The sequence below is a fragment of the Scyliorhinus canicula genome, chromosome 10, assembly GCF_902713615.1.
Source record: "Scyliorhinus canicula chromosome 10, sScyCan1.1, whole genome shotgun sequence".
NCBI lineage: Eukaryota > Metazoa > Chordata > Chondrichthyes > Carcharhiniformes > Scyliorhinidae > Scyliorhinus > Scyliorhinus canicula.
In genome coordinates, this window is record NC_052155.1 from 18,339,588 (window position 1) to 18,356,140 (window position 16,553).

At 49.9% G+C, this 16,553-nt stretch overlaps 1 protein-coding gene across 1 annotated transcript in view; it reads left to right on the plus strand.

Annotated features, from left to right (window-relative positions):
• Positions 1-16,553, plus strand: part of mppe1 (metallophosphoesterase 1) — a 98,807-nt gene that overhangs the window by 27,600 nt on the left and 54,654 nt on the right. The window contains exons 2-3 of the mRNA XM_038808667.1: positions 3,261-3,369; positions 8,096-8,199. Coding sequence (XP_038664595.1) covers positions 3,261-3,369; positions 8,096-8,199 — 213 coding nt within the window. The remainder of the gene's footprint in view (positions 1-3,260; positions 3,370-8,095; positions 8,200-16,553) is intronic.

Below are 16,553 nucleotides of genomic sequence, written 5' to 3' on the forward strand. Positions count from 1 at the left end.
CGGGCAGTCTGGAGGAACTTCCTCAGGTTTGCGTCGTGGTCCTGCTGGTCATGGCCGCAGATGGTGACATTGTCCAAGTACGGGAAGGTCGCCCCGTAAGCCGTACTGGTCCACCATTTGATCCATCGCCCTCTGGAAAACGGAGACTCTGTTTGTAACACCAAAGGGTACCCTGAGGAAGTGAAACAGCCGACCGGCTGCTTCAAAAGCCGTGTAGGGGCGGTCCTCTGAGCGAATAGGGAGTTGATGGTAGGCCGATTTGAGGTCAACCGTGGAGAATACCCGATACTGGGCGGTTTGAGTCACCATTTCAGCTATGCGGGGAAGTGGGTAAGCATCGAGTTGTGTGAAGCGGTTTATTGTCTGGCTATAATCCACTACCATGCGTTGCTTTTCCCCGGAGCGGACTACCAATACTTGGGCTCTCCAAGGGCTGTTGCTGGCCTCTATGACCCCCCTCTTTTAGTAGTCGCTGAACCTCTGACTTGATAAAAGTCAAGTCTTGGGTACTGTACCGGCGACTCTTGGTGGCGATGGGCTTACAGTTGGGAGTGAGGTTCGCGAAGAGGCGGGGTGGCGCAACTTTGAGTGTCGCCAGACTGCATACTGTGAGTGGGGGCAGGGGTCCGCCGAACTGCAGTGTCAGGCTCCGGTGGCTGCACTGAAAGTCGAGGCCAAGCAGCAGGGGGGCGCAGAGTTGAGGAAAGATGTAAAGTTTAAAACGGGAGTATTTCGCGCCTTGAATTGCGAGGTCTGTGACACAATACCCTGTGATTTGAACCAAATGGGACCCTGAGGCGAGTGTGATAGTTTGGGAGGCGGGATGGATGCGCAGGGAGCAGCGCCTTACCGTGTCTGGGTGGATAAAGCTCTCCGTGCTCCCGGAGTCGAATAGGCAGGGAGTGTCGTGGCCGTTGATTCGCACCCGCATCATAGAGTTTCGCAAGTGTTTCGGCCGCGATTGATCAAGTGTGATTGCTCCTAGATGCGGGCCGTCAGAGTCGAGCTCACAAAATGGCCGCCAGGAGTCACAAGATGGCCACCGCCACCGGTCGCACGTGTCGGGTTTCGAAGATGGCCGCCGCCAAGATGGCCGCTCCCATGACTCGCACGAGGTCGATGACGCGTCAGAAGTAGGCGTGTCCGGCCGCAGCGCGGCCGCGTTGCGGGGTCTGTGAGGCCGGGAGTTTGATTTCTGGGCCTGATGAGGGTTTCGTTTGTGGCCTTTGGGCCCAGCCAGGCAGACTTTTGCGAAGTGCCCTTTCTTCCCGCAGTCGTTGCAGATTGCGGATCGGGCCGGGCATCGCTGGCGTGGATGCTGGCCTTGCCCACAAAAATAGCACGGGGAGCCCCCCGGAGTGAGTGGATCGTCGCGTGGCACAGGCCTGTAGCGTGGCCGAGTCTGGAGGGGATCGAGAGGGGTTCGTAAGGTCCGCGGAGTACGTACGGAGGTTACGGTGGGCCGTGTCGAGAGAAGAGGCGAGCGTTACCGTGCCTTGGAGATCCTTCGCCCCGTCTTCTAGGAGCCGCTGCCGGATGTACGATGACCTGATGCCGGACACAAGGGCGTCGCGGATATGTAAGTTCCTGTGTTCTTCAGCCGTCACTGCTTTGTGGTCACAGTTCCTAGCGAGCGCGGTGAGTCTTTCCACAAACTCGTCCAGCGTTTCCCCGGAACGCTGGCTGCAGGTTGAGAGCAAATGTCTGGCGTGTACCTCGTTAGTAGTTTTTATGAAGCGTTTCTTCAATATTTCGATCGCCGCCTCATAGGTCGTAGCGGTTTCGATCATGGCGGAGAGTCGGTGGCTCACCCGGCCACGTAGTAAGCGCAGCTTGCGAGCGCTGTCGACGTCAGACGGTGAGGAGTCCAGATAGTCCTCGAAGCACCGGAGCCAATGTTTAAAAATTTCTGGGGCTTCCGGCGACCGGCCGGCCAGGCTGAGTTTCTCTGGTTTCAGACCGCTGTCCATCTTGATGTGTTCTGTTTATTAAATTGAGGCACTCTCAATTACGACGCGAAAGCGAGGTCAGTAATCAAAGGCTTTAATAAACAGAGAACAGGGCAGCATCCAAGAGAAGTGTGCTCGCAAAATGGAGTCTCATCTTAAATACTGTTTCCAGGGGGCGTAGCCAGAGGCGGAGTCCCCCAGGGTTCCAAGCCTCTTAAAGGGGCATGGTATTAAAGGTAAATACCGATCATCACAACCCCATAAATCTGCAGAGCCTAACGATCAATGTTATGAAATGTAGGCATGGGTGTAAATAAAATGGGCATGCTACAAACATAATTCCAGCAGTTAGGAGGCAGACCTGCTCTTTGATTTAACAGGAGTGGTTAACTCAGGATTAATCTGGCTGCAATGTGCTCCCCAGCGTAGGCATAAAGAAGCTAAATTCTTGGCTAGTGAGACACGAATAGAGGGTAGGGATCAGATTCTTGGGAGGTCGGGATCAGTTCTGGAGAAGGAATTGTCTTACAACAGACGGGCTTTCCGATTAACATACCTGCACCAGACGAATACAGAAGTTGGGACGTCTTGTTGAAGTTGTACAAGACATTAGTAAGGCCACACTTGGAATATTGTGTACAGTTCTGGTCACCCTATTATAGAAAGGATGTTATTAAACTCGAAAGATTGCAGAAAAGATTTACTAGGATGCTACCAGCATTTGATGGTTTGAGTTATAAGGAGAGGCTGGATCGACTGGGACTTTTTCCTTGGAGCGTTGGAGGCTCAGGGGTGATTTTATAGAGGTCTGTAAAATAATGAGGTGCATGAGGTAGATAGACAACATCTTTTCCCAAAGGTAGGGGAGTCTAAAACTAAAGAGCACGGGTTTGAGAGGGGAGAGATACAAAAGGGTCCAGAGGGGCAATTTTTTCACACGCAGGGTGGTGAGTGTCTGGAATGAGCTGCCAGTCGCAGTAGTAGAAACGGATACAATTTTGTCTTTTAAAAAGCATTTAGACAGTTATATGGAAAAGACGTGTATAGAGGGATATGGGCCAAATGCGGGCAAGTGGGACTCATAAAATCTGGGCGGCATGGACAAGTTGGGCCAAAGGTCCTGTTTTCATGCTGTAAACCTCTATGATTCTCTGACTCTTTCACAAGCCTCAGTGCACTTCACAAAATAAGCTACTTTGAAGTGTTGTTATGTAGGAATGTGGTGGGATAAGATGACAAATTGTGTGACATGCCTTGTGTAATGTCGTCTGCAATAATGCCTGAAATTTGTGCTGTTCTGTTTCTCTCCAGGGAATGGCAAATGGAACGGGCTTTTCAAACTGCCTTGTGGTTTTTCGAACCAGATGTCGTGTTCGTTCTCGGTGACCTGTTTGATGAGGGGAAGTGGAGCTCTCCAGAGGTACAATGCTGTGATTTTTGTCAAGTTCTGGCCTGTCAATCTGCTCGACCCCTCAACTGATCTAGTTTCAGTTTGGGACCAACCGAAGCAATGGAATTGATGTGGAATTTTAGATTAAATGTTGCAAATGTGTAAAAAAAAAATTATTCAACCACATGTACTAAAAGCATTGCTCATTGATATGTATTTCTGAGCGTACATAATCTGTAAGAATAACATCTTCTTCACTGTACATTTTCATTAACCAGCTGTTTCCGGAGCATTTACTCTTAGGATTTAGTAACATCTGCTTTAATGCTCAATTTTTGCAGAATGGTTTGAATAGCTTGGGCTGTATTTTCTCATTCCCGAGTGCGCGCTGTTCGCTGGCGGCGAGATTCTATCTTCCCGCCGCTTGTCAACGGGATTTCCCATTGAAGCCAGCCCACGTCGCCGGGAAAGCCGTGGGCTGGAATGCGCTGCCGGCGGGAACAGAGAATCCCACCGGCCGGAGAAATCCGGCCCTTGTTTAAAAGTGGCTATCGGATCACCTTGCTCCTCAGAGGGAAGTACCTGGCTTTCCTTAGCATCGCCCTGAAGTGAGTTTAGTTGTTTTGGAAATTTGAACCTTCTTTGCTTCCCACAACAAAGGGAACTGGCGTGTGATCCAATTATTTTAACGTCTACTTCCTGCCTGCTTTGGTTTAGTTTGCATTATTTTGAAATATCTGCTCTCCTCATATATTTAGAGCTTGAGGGATGGGCAACAAAATGCTGGCCTAGCCAGTGAAGGCCACATCCTGTCTTAATGAATGGAAAAAAGGCTCAATGATATAATCTTACCTGAGAAGGTAGACCTGCTCTGAGCCTCCATCGATGTTGTCGGCCAGTAGAAGGTAAACAGGAACAGCCTCCGAGTGATACACAGCCAGATGTTTGGAAAATTAACCCCCCCCCCAAACTACCTTTGTCGAAACATACGGAATGTATCTTTGTGTTGTAGCAGAATCGAATTGGAGCAGAATTCTTACACCAGTAACTAGGATTTGTATGGCATCTTGAATGAAGCAAAATATCCTGAGGGGCTTCACAGGATCCATTATCCAAACAATGTTGACACCAAATCACAAAAGGAAATATTGGCATAGGAGGAGAGACAGAGGCGGAGGGGTTGAGGAAGGAGACCCTTGGGCTGTGGGCTTTACCAACTGAAGTCATGGCCACCAGTGATAGACTAGGAAAATCTGAAAAATTTGAGTTGCCAGAATTAGGGGGCCCGGATATCTTGGCGATATGTAGAGGTGGAGCAGATTACACTGATCTCAGGCTGTCAGGCCACAAAGTGATTTGAAAACCCAAATAATAATATTAAAGTTGTGGATTGCTGGAGCTGCAGTCTATGTCTTGATATCAAAGCAGCGTTTGACGAGTTTGGCATCAAGGAGCACCAGCAAAACTGGAGTCAATGAGGATTTTGGGGAAAGCGAGCCACAGATTGGAGTCATACCTGACACAAAGGAGGATCGATCTGGTTGTTGGAGGTCAATCGTCTCTGTCCCAGGACATCACTGCAGGAATTCATCAGGGAACTAGGCCCAAACATCGTCAGCTGCTTCATCATAAAGTCAGAAGAAGTGGGGATTTTCGCAGATGACTGCACCGTTCGGGGCTCCTCAGAAAATGAAGCAGTCCATGTCCAAATGGAGCACGACCTATCTACTCTCGGTCCAAATGGAGCACGACCTAGCCAATATCCAGGCTTGGGCTGATGAATGGCAATTTACATTTGCGCCACACAGGTGCCAGGCAGTGACCATCTCCAATAATAGAGAACCTAATCATCACCTTGTGACATTCAATGGCATTACCTTCTGTGAATCCCCCACTATAAAAATCCTGGGGTTTACCCTTGACCAGAATCTGGACTGGGCTAGCTATATAAATACTGTGGCTACAGGAGTGGTCAGAGGCTAGGAATCCAGGGGCGAGTAACTCACCTCCTGACCCTCCGAAGCCTGTGCCCCAGCGACAATGCACACATCAGGAGTGTAATGAAAGTTCACCCCTTGCCTGGGTAAGTGCAGTTACAACAGTCAAGAAGCTTGACACCATCCAGGACAAAGCAGCCCGCTTGACTGGCACCCCATCCACAACATTCACTCCCTCCACTATTGACACATAGTAGTAGCCATGTGTACCATCTACACGGTGAACTGCAGGAACTCACCAAAGCTCCTTCGACAGCACCAATATCATCTAGAACAGTGCATCTCAAACAATCTGACGTGGCGTACCGGCAGTTTTTTTTTTCAATGTGCCAGGGACCGGTGAGCGAAACAAGCCAATCCAGGATTACTGTCTCTTTCTTTTCTGGAAACACTCCAAGTACCGGCAGACGATGGCTCTTTGGTGAGCGAAACAAGCCAATCCAGGATTACTGTCTCTTTCTTTTCTGGAAACACTCCAAGTACCGGCAGACGATGGCTTGCGTACCGGCACCGGTACGCGTACCACGCTTTGAGAAGCACTAATCTAGAAGATCAAATGCAGCAGCCACAAGGGAATTTTCCCTACCAGCCACTGACTATCCTGAATTGGAAATATATCGCTGTTCCTTCACTGTCAAAATCCTGGAACACCCTCCCTATCGGCACTGTGCTTGCACCTACATCACTAGGACTTGTAGTGGTTTAAAAAGGCAGCTCACCACTACCTTTTCAAGGGCAATTGGGAATGGACAATAAATGTTGGCCTAGTCAGCAATGCCCACATGAAGGGCAGCACGGTGGCCTAGTGGTTAGCACAGCTGCCTCACGGCGCTGAGGTCCCAGGTTCGATCCCGGCTCTGGGTCACTGTTCGTGTGGAGTTCGCACATTCTCCCCGTGTCTGCGTGGGTTTCGCCCCCACAACCCAAAAATGTGCAGAGTAGGTGGATTGGCCACGCTAAATTGCCCCTTAATTGGAAAAAATAATTGGGTAATCTAAATTTAAAAAAAAAAAGAAAAAAAAAAGCAAAGCCCACATGCCTTGAATGAATAAAAAAAGTTTGGATTTGGGCGGCAGTGATTTGGGTGAGAGGACATTTGCAGAACAGAAGGCCAGTCAGGAGGGAATTGGCATACCGACTGAACAGTATCAGCATGTCCTAGGGCAGATGATCAAACAGATGATGGACCAAGAGTAGATGGGTTTGCAGCGACAATTTTTTTGAAGCTGACATTCTTGAGAGCCATGTTTCAATGTATTCTCTCGATACCTCTCTCTGGTTATTGTAGCATCATTAGTCATCAGTTGCAGAACGTCAAGGGCAGAATAAAAATCAAAAATACTGAAATTACTCCGCATCTGCGGAGCAGGAACCAGAGTTCAAAGGCCAATAGCTCCCCCAGATGCTGCCTAACCTCCTGAATATTTTCAGCATTTTCTGCTTCAAGTTCAGATTTCCAGCATCCACAATACTTTGCCTTTTAAGTAAGGCAAAACGCTGTGAAAACGTACCCCAGCACGTAAAAAATCTCGGCACTAATGCAATATGTTGTGACTTGTATTTTTGAAAGAAAGTTTCAGAAATATTTCATTGTTTGAACCCCTTGATAACTGAATACGTGAAAGAATAATAATAATCTTTATTAGTGTCACAAGTAGGCTTATATTAACACTGCAATGACGTTACTGTGAAGTGCCCCTAGTCGCCACATTCTGGCGTCTATTGGGTTACACTGAGGGAGAATTCAGAATATCCAAATTACCTAACAGCACGTCTTTCGGGACTTGTGGGAGGAAACCGGAGCGCCCGGAGGAAACCCACGCAGACACGGGAAGAATGTGCAGACTCCACACAGACAGTGACCCAAGCCAGGAATCGAACCCGGGTCCCTGGCGCTGTGGAGCAGGTCTAAATTTTAATGTTTGAAATTGTTTGGAAATGGTTTTCATTTTGCCTTGTGACTATCTTTCAAGAAGCTGCTGAAATGATCCAAGGACTATGTTATTTGTCTAGAATGTAGACTCTGCAGTATGTATGCAGAAGCTGGCAAACCAGCAGTGCAGAAATTCCAAGGAAATGTGTAACTGCTTTGAAGATATTTTGGACATCCCAATAGCAAGTTAAAGCCAAAAATGTCCTGGCAAATAAACAAGGCTGCAGGAAAAGGAATATTGATTGAATCAAGCAGTGTTCCTTAGGATTGTGGGTGTAAGTCCCACTCCAGGACTTGACCACAAAAGCAAAGACTCGCTGTCTAGTGCAGTGTTGCACAGTTGGAATTGCAGCCTTTAGAGGAGGTATTAAATTGCGGCCTTCAGGGTAGATACAAAAGATCCTGTGGCACTATTTTGAAGAAGAACTGAAGAGTCCCCGGTGTTCTGTCCAATATTTATCCCTCAATCAACAGCACAAAACCAGATTACCTGACCATTATTACATCACTATCTATTATTATTATTTGTGGGAGTTTGCAGTGGGCAAATTGGTCTTTCCTGCATTACAACAGTACTTCAAAAACACAAGATTGGCTGTAAGCACTTTGATATGTCCTGTGATTTTGAAAGGCGCTATATGAATGCAAATCTTCCTTTTGGAGCACGGATGGTCTTGTCAATGACAGGAATGGGCTGGGATATTGTGCTGTAGCGGGCAGATTATAACGGGCTGTTTACTTTTTGGTTTCATCAGATGTGTATTCCAAGACTTAATTATTGATTAAACTATGATGTCCCTGTACTGATGCTATGTATCTTTAATAGGACTTTAAAGATGATGTACAGCGTTTTCAGATGATGTTCAAACACTCGCCCAACACAGAGCTGTTTGTGGTCGTTGGGAATCACGATATTGGCTTCCACTATGAGTAAGTATGCTGCCATACAACAATTTCAGCTGCACCCACATAAGGTGGGGATATTGTAATCCATCTTGAGAAAAGCAAATTACAGCGGATGCTGGAATCGGAAACGAAAGGGAAAATGCTGGAAAATCTCAGCAAGTCTGGCAGCATCTGTAGGGAGAGAAAAGAGCTAACGTCTCGAGTCCGATGACTCTTTGTCAAAGACCATTTCATAAATACTCCCCCAGTTATGCCAAGATTGTTAATTTGGGCACCAGTGGTAAATGTCTGAAACCAATCTCAAATACTTTTGATCTGAATTAAGCCTCATCAGAAGATTCAAACGTTATGAATTTCTCTTATCTTTTCGGACTCCACACCTTTTTAAAGACGACGTATCTCTTTAAAATGGAACTGACCTGCCTTTGAAGTTCATTTTTACATGGCTCTACCTTTTCAGAAAAAATGTTAATGTCGCTGACTCCTTGCTTTTGTGAATGGAAAATTATTTTAAGAGGTTTCAAAAATTATTTGCAACTAATGTAAAACAGCTGGAGGGAAACATCCACTGGATGACTACAAGAGAATGTTAGCGGAGTGAAGGGAATTATCCTGAAAGAGCAGCCGGTGAGAGAGCAGCATGGTGGTTCGAGAAGTGATCAGCCTGCACATCGAGCAGATAATACTCAGGACCTCAACGGCTATAGGTGATAAAATTAAAATCAGTGAGAGTAAACTTTAAAAGTATTTTTATCCAGAACTTTATTTTTTTCCCTTGAATGCCAGCTTGGCCATGTGGAGGCAGAGTCTAATTTGAAGCATAGAAACAGCAGGAGGCAGTTCAGCCCCTTTAGACCAGGGATGTACTTCTGAGGCTGTATAAGGCTCTGCTCAGACCCCATTTGGAGTATTGTGAGCAGTTCTGGGCCCCGTATCTCAGGAAGGATGTGCTGGCCTTGGAAAGGGTCGAAGAGGAGGTTCACAAGAATGATCCCTGGAATGAACAGCTTGTCGTATGAGGAACAGTTGAGGACTCTGGGTCTGTACTCCGATTTAGAAGGATGAGGGGGGATCTTATTGAAACTTACAGGATACTGCCAGGCCTGGATAGAGTGGATGTGGCGAGGATGTTTCCACTTGTCAGAAAAACTAGAACCAGAGGACACAATCTCAGACTAAAGGGACGATCCTGAGTTGTGGAGGAATTTCTTTAGCCAGAGGGTGGTGAATCTGTGGAACTCTTTGCTGCAGAAGGTTGTGGAGGCCAAATCACTGAGTGTCTTTAAGACAGAGATAGATAGGTTATTGATTAATAAGGGGATCAGGGGTGATGGGGAGAAGGCAGGAGAATGGGGTTGAGAAACATATCAGCCATGATTGAATGGCAGAGGAGACTTGATGGGCTGAGTGGCCTAATTCTGCTCTTATGTCTTATGGGCCGGGATTCTCCGCTAACTGGCGGGGTGGGCCGTACCGGCTCCGAGGAGTGGCGTGAACCACTCCAGCGTCGGGCTGCCTGGAAGGTGCGGAATCCTCCGCACCTTCGGGGGCTAGGCCGGCACTGGAGTATTTAGCGCTGCGCCAACCGGCGTTGAAGGACCTCCGGCAGCTGGTGCGAGTTGGCGCATGCGCAGAACCGCTGGCGTATTTCCTGCGTATGCGCAGGGGGTTTCTTCTCTGCGCCGTCCATGGTGGAGCTTTACAGCGGCCGGCACGGAGGGAAAGAGTGCCCCCATGGCACAGGCCCGCCCACAGATGGCTGGGCCCCAATCGTGGGCCAGGTCACCGTAGCCCCCCCCCCCACCCTGGGGCCGGACCCCCCCGCGCCCCCCTGAGGACTCTGCAGGCCGCCCTCAGAGCCAGGTCCCGCCGGTACAGACCTGATGTAATCTACGCCGGCGGGACTGGCTGAAAACGGGTGGCCGCTCGGCCCATTGGTTAGCGGAGAATTGCCAGGGCGGGGTCACTGCCAACAGCCCCCGACTGGTGTGGTGCGATTCCCACTCCCACCAAAAGGCCGGCGCTGGAGAATTCGGCAGCCGGTGTCGGGGCAGGGTTCACGACGGGGGGGGGGGGGGGGGGGGGGGGGGGTCGGAGAATCCCGCCCATGGTCTTTAGCCTGTTCCACGTTTGGTGAGATCTGTATCTTAACTCCATCCACCTGCCTTGGTTCTGTCAATCTTTTAAAACACTTACCTTACAAAATCTAGCAATCTGGGCTTTGAAATTTTCAATTGACCCTCAGACCCAGCAGCTTTTTAGGGGGAGTAGGTTCCAAATTTCCGCAACTCTGTGCGTTAAAATGTTATGCCTCCTTCCTCTGGACTCACCCATCAGTGGAAATAATTTCTCGGTATCTACCATGCCATATTCTTTAGTCACCCTAAACTAATTTGATCACCCTTAACCCTCCATCTACAAACCTAGCCTGTGCGACCTTCCCTCACCATTTAACCTTTTAAAGCACCTGTGTCTTTCTGACGAATCTGATCTCCATGGCCTCCACGCGCAGTATTCCCTTCCTGAGAACTTTTGTCAGGCTGGGTGTGGAACCTGTGGGGAAAATTAAGACCCACATGTGGCGCAGTGGTTAGCACAGCTGCCTCACAGCGCCAAGGACCCGAGCTCGATTCCAGCCTCGGGTGACTGTCTGTGGAGTTTGCACTTTCTCCCCGTGTCTGTGTGGGTTTCCTCCGGGAGCTCCGGTTTCCACCCGCAGCCCAAAGATGTGTCGGTTTGGTGGATTGGCCGTGATATAATTTCCCCTCATTGTCCAGCGATGCACAGGTTAGGTGGGGTTACGGGCATAGGGTGGGGTAGTGGACCTGGATAGGATGCTCCTTCGGCGGATTGGTGCAGACTCGATGGGCTGAATGGCCTCCTTATGCACTGCAGAGATTCTGTGATAGTAAAAAGCACAGAACATGTGGCGAAACCAGGAATTCCAGGCATCCTGACTAAAACTGCTCTTCCACCTGCTTATAGAAACCGCCTCAGTCTAAGCAGGAAGGGCAAGGTATTCAATGTAAATCTGGACAGAAAGATCGGAACATGGGAGCGAGATAAAAGATGAAAGAAAAAGTAAACATAAATATTCAACTTTTTAAACGTTCCTCTTTAAAAACAAAATAATTATAAATGTCAACTTTCAATGCCGAAGACGTTGTTTGTTAGTAATTAATATGCATCACTCAAAAATTCAATCACAGTTGAATGAAAAAGGGCTAACTTTTTCTGGTGTGTTTAATGGGTAATTAGCGTAATTTCAAGCACTTTGAGTGTTGGAATGCTGTGGGCGGCGTGGTAGCACAGTGGTTAGCACAGTTGTTTCACAGCGCCAGGGTCCTGGGTTCGATTCCCGGCTTGGGTCACTGCCTGTGTGGAGTCTGCACGTTTTCCCTGTGTCTGCGTGGGTTTCCTCCGGGTGCTCCGGTTTCCTCCCACAAGTCCCGAAAGACGTGCTTGTTAGGTGAATTGGACATTCTGAATTCTCCCTCAATGTACCCAAAAGTGTGGCGATTAGGGGATTTTCACAGTAGCTTCTTTGTTAATGTAAGCCTACTTGTGACAATAATAAAGATTATTATTACCGGTGTAGTAACGGTTGGAGAGGATAATGTGTGGCAGCAACTTTTTGCAACCCCCCCCAGTGCTGATAATCTCAGCGTTATTGCAACTGCAGAGTCTGGGCCATTGTCCAGAATATACATGCGAAAGATTAACTCCCTTTGCAAAGCGAGGTTTCCTCATTCTCCCAAGCTGAAATGTGAATTAAACCAACACAAATTATGACTAAATCTGAATCACGCTGCCAAGTTATCGAGGCCGACACTCAAACAGCAGGAGGGGACTGTCTTTGCCATGTGGTCACCCTTATTACAGCAGATTTTAAAACCTTATGGTATTTGTGAGCCTTGGGATCTTTGCAAATTTCCACTGGAGTTGAGGGTGGGGATGGGAAAGCAATGTTTTGGGTCCTGTTCCCCACCCGACAGGTTGAGGCATGTTCTTACAGCGGAGAACGAAAGATTAGCCCAGATTCAATGATATCATCCAGCAGCACAATACCATTTTGCGGATCAATTCACAGAACGTTAGAGCACAGTTATTGTCTTGAGATATGCCTGAGAAACGATTTGACCCCGCAGGTCTGCACTGGGATTTCTCTCCACATATGCCACTCAGTCAGGGGTGGCTAATTGTTTTGATTTGTGTGCTGCAGAGTGTACACCATGGAGTCTTGGGAGGCATGAAAGTAGTTAAGCCTCATTAACTTATATTACTGATATTAACAGATCCAATTCAGATTAATCCACTAGTGAGTAATCATACTGAAAGCTCCCAAACCTCAAACTGGACAAACAAAGAAACAAATTGGAGTATTGAACTGCCAGGTCTGTGTAGGCTGGCTTGCCCCTTTATGGAGCTTACATGTTGGAGTTCCCTAACCGGGTCCAAAGATGTGCAGCTTAGGTGGATTGGCCATGCTAAATTGCCCTTAGTGTCCAAAAAAGGTGGGGTGGGGTTACTGGGATGGGGTGGAGGTGTGGATTTGGGTAGGGTGCTCTTTCCAAGGGCCGGTGCAGACTCGATGGGCTGAATGGCCTCCTTCTGCACTGTAAATTCTATGATTCTATGACCCTCTGCCCCTCTGCGCTGCCTGTTCATCCCCTTTCAAATCCTTCTTTTACATAAAAACATACATAGAAAATAGAAGCAGGAGGAGGCTTATCGGCCCTTCGAGCCTGCTCCGCCATTCGTTATGATCATGGCTGATCATCATGTTCAATACCCTGATCCCGAAAACTACGACTTCAAGTTCTGGACTCCCCCACCATCGGGAACATTCTTTCTGAACCTACCATGTCTAATCCTGTTAGAATTTTATAACTTTCTATGAGATCCCCTCTCACTCTTCCTAATTCCAATGAACCTCCCTCTCTCCACTCCCTCCATTGCACGAACATCCTTCCTCAGATAAGGACAGCAAAACTGTCCACAATACTCCAGGTGTGGCCTCACCAATGCCCTATACAATTTCAGCATAACATCTCTATTCCTATACTCAAATCCTCTCGCTATGAAGGCCAACATACCATTTGCTGCCTTTACTGCCTGCTGTACCTGCGCGCTCACTTTCAGCGACAGATGCACGAGGACACCAAGGTCTCGCTGAGTATCCATCTCTCTCAATTTACACCCATTCGAATAATAATCTGCCTTCCTATTTTTGCTACCGAACTGGATAATATCACATTGATCCACATTACACTGCATCTACCATGCATGTGCCCACTCACTCAGCCTCCGCCGCCGGGCTACTAGGGACGCAAAGGCCAGAACACCGGCCTCTTTCGCCTCCTGCACTCCCGGCTCCACTGCAACCCCAAAAATTGCGAGTCCCAGCCTGGCTTGGCCCTGGATCCCACCACCCTCGACACCGTCCTTGCTACCCCCTTCCAAAACTCCCCCAGCGCATGGCATGCCCAGAACATATGGGCGTGGTTTGCTGGGCTCCCCGAGCACCTAGCACACCTGTCTTCGCCCCTGAAAAACCTACTCATCCTCGTCCCAGTCATGTGGGCCCTATGCAGCACCTTGAACTGTATGAGGCTGAGCCTCGCACAAGAAGAGGAGGAATTCACTCTTTCCAGGGCATCCGCCCATGTCCCCTCCTCAATCTCCTCACCCAGCTCCTCTTCCCATTTACCCTTCAGCTCCTCCACCGAGGCCTCACCCACCTCCTGCATGACCCCTCCCCCTCCAACCCACACCCCCCGAGAGCACCCTGTCCCGTACCCCACGTGGGGGCAGCAGAGGGAACCCCTCCACCTGCCGCCTGGCAAATGCCCTAACCTGCATGTACCTAAACATGTTCCCTGGGGGGAGCCCAAACTTCACCTCTAACTCCCCCAAGCTCGCGAACCTCCCCTCCACAAACAGGTCCCTCAACCTCCTAATACTTACCCTGTGCCAGCCCAGAAACCCGCCATCGATGCTCCCTGGAACAAACCGATGGTTCCCCCGTATTGGGGACTCCATCGAGCCCCCCCACTTCCCCCCTATGCCATCTCCATTGCCCCCAAATTTTGAGGGTAGCCGCCAACACGTGGGCCCTGTGCAGCACCTCGAACTGTATGAGGCTCGTGGTATACCTCGTTGGAGGGAGCGGCAACGGCGCCGTTACCAGCGCCTCCAGGCTCGTGTCCACGCAGGACGCCATCTTCATCCTCTTCCATGCTGCCCCTGCCCCGTCCATTACCCACTTAACGCACCATCGCTGCGTTGGCAGCCCAGTAGTACCCACAGAGGTTGGGCAATGCCAACCCCCCCCCCCCCCTATCCCTGCCCCGCTCCAAAAACATCCTTCTCACTCTCGGAGTCCCATGCGCCCATACAAATCCAATAATACTCCTGTTGACCCTCCTAAAAAAGGCCTTCGGGATAAGGATGGGGAGGCATTGGAACAGGAACAAAACCCTTGGGAGCACCGTCATCTTGACGGACTGCACCCTGCCCGCCAGCGACAGCGGCAACATGTCCCATCTTTTATTCTCCTCCTCCATTTGCTCCACCAGCCTAGTGAGGTTAAGCTTGTGAAGGGCCCCCCAGCTCCTAGCCATCTGGACTCCCAGGTACCGAAAGCTCCTCCCCGCCCTTTTCAGCGGGAACCTACCAATCCCCTCCTCTTGATCCCTCAGTTGCACGACGAACAGCTCACTCTTACCCAGGTTGAGCTTGTACCCATAAAAGCCCCCAAATTCCCTAAGGATCTGCATCACCTCCGGCATTCCCCCCACTGGGTCCGCCACATAAAGCAACAAGTCATCTGCGTATAATGACACTCGGTGCTCCTCCCCACCCCGCACCAGACCCCTCCAATTCCTCGACTCCCTCAACGCCATGGCCAGGGGCTCAATTGCCAACGCAAAGAGCAAGGGGGACAGGGGACACCCCTGTCTCGTCCCTCGGTACAACCAAAAGTACTCCGATCTCCTCCTATTCATGGCTACGCTCGCCATCGGGGCCTCATATAACAGCCTCACCCAACTGACAAACCCCTCCCCGAACCCAAACCTTTCCAGCACCTCCCACAAGTACCCCCACTCAACCCTATCAAAGGCCTTCTCCGCGTCTAGTGCTATCACTATCTCCGCCTCCCCTTCTACCGCCGGCATCATGATAACATTCAGAAGCCTACGTATATTGGTGTTCAGCCGCCTTCCCTTCACAAACCCTGTCTGGTCCTCATGAACGACTCCCGGCACACAGTCCTCTATCCTTGTGGCCAAGATCTTCGGCAACAGCTTGGCATCCACATTTAACAACGAGATCGGCCTATATGATCCACACTGCAGGGGGCCCGTGTCCCGTTTAAGGATCAAGGAAATCAGCGCCCGTGACATAGCCGGGGGCAAAGCCCCCCCTCCCTTGCCTCGTTAAAGGTCCTAACCAACAGGGGGCCCAGCAGGTCTGCGTACACTTTGTAAAATTTGTAAAACCTGTCCCTCTACCGTAGGAAATCTCAACCTATCCAAAAAGCGCCCCCCCCCCGAAGACCCCAGTAATGTCCACCCCCCTTAGCACCACATTGCCTCCCCTATCCGTCACTCCACCAAACTCCCTGGCCGCGTCTCGTTTACGTAGCTGATGCGCCAGCATCCTACTCGCCTTCTCCCCATATTTGTACACCGTTCCCTGTGCCTTCCTCCACTGAGCTTCCGTCTTTCCGGTGGTCAGCAAGTCGAACTTGGCCTGAAGGTTACGTCGCTCCCCCAACAGTTCCTCCTCCGGAGCCTCCGCGTATCTCCTGTCCACCCTCACCATCTCCCCCACCAACCTCTCCCCCTCTCTTTGCTCTCCCCTCTCCCTATGGGCTCGGATGGAAATCAACTCCCCTCTAACCACCGCCTTCAATGCTTCCCAAACCGTCCCCACCCGGACCTCCCCATTATCATTGGCCTCTAAGTACCTCTTGATACACCCCCGAACCCGCCTGCCCACCTTCTCATCCGCCAGCAGTTCAACCTCCAGGCGCCAGAGCGGGCGCTGGTCCCTCTCCTCCCCCAGCTCAAGGTCTACCCAGTGCGGGGCATTGTCCGAAATGACTATGGCCGAATACTCGGCATCCTTCACCCTCGAAATCAGCCCCCTGCTCAGGACAAAAAAATCGATCCGGGAATAGGCTTTATGGGATCCAGCACTGTATTAAAGTCTCCCCCCCCCCCCCAATATCAGGCCCCCCGTCTCTAGATCCGGAATGCGGCCCAGCAGGCGCCGCATAAAACCCGCATCGTCCCAATTTGGGGCATAGACATTCAATAGCACCACCCGCTCCCCTTGCAACTTGCTGCTCACCATCAGATACCTCCCTCCAC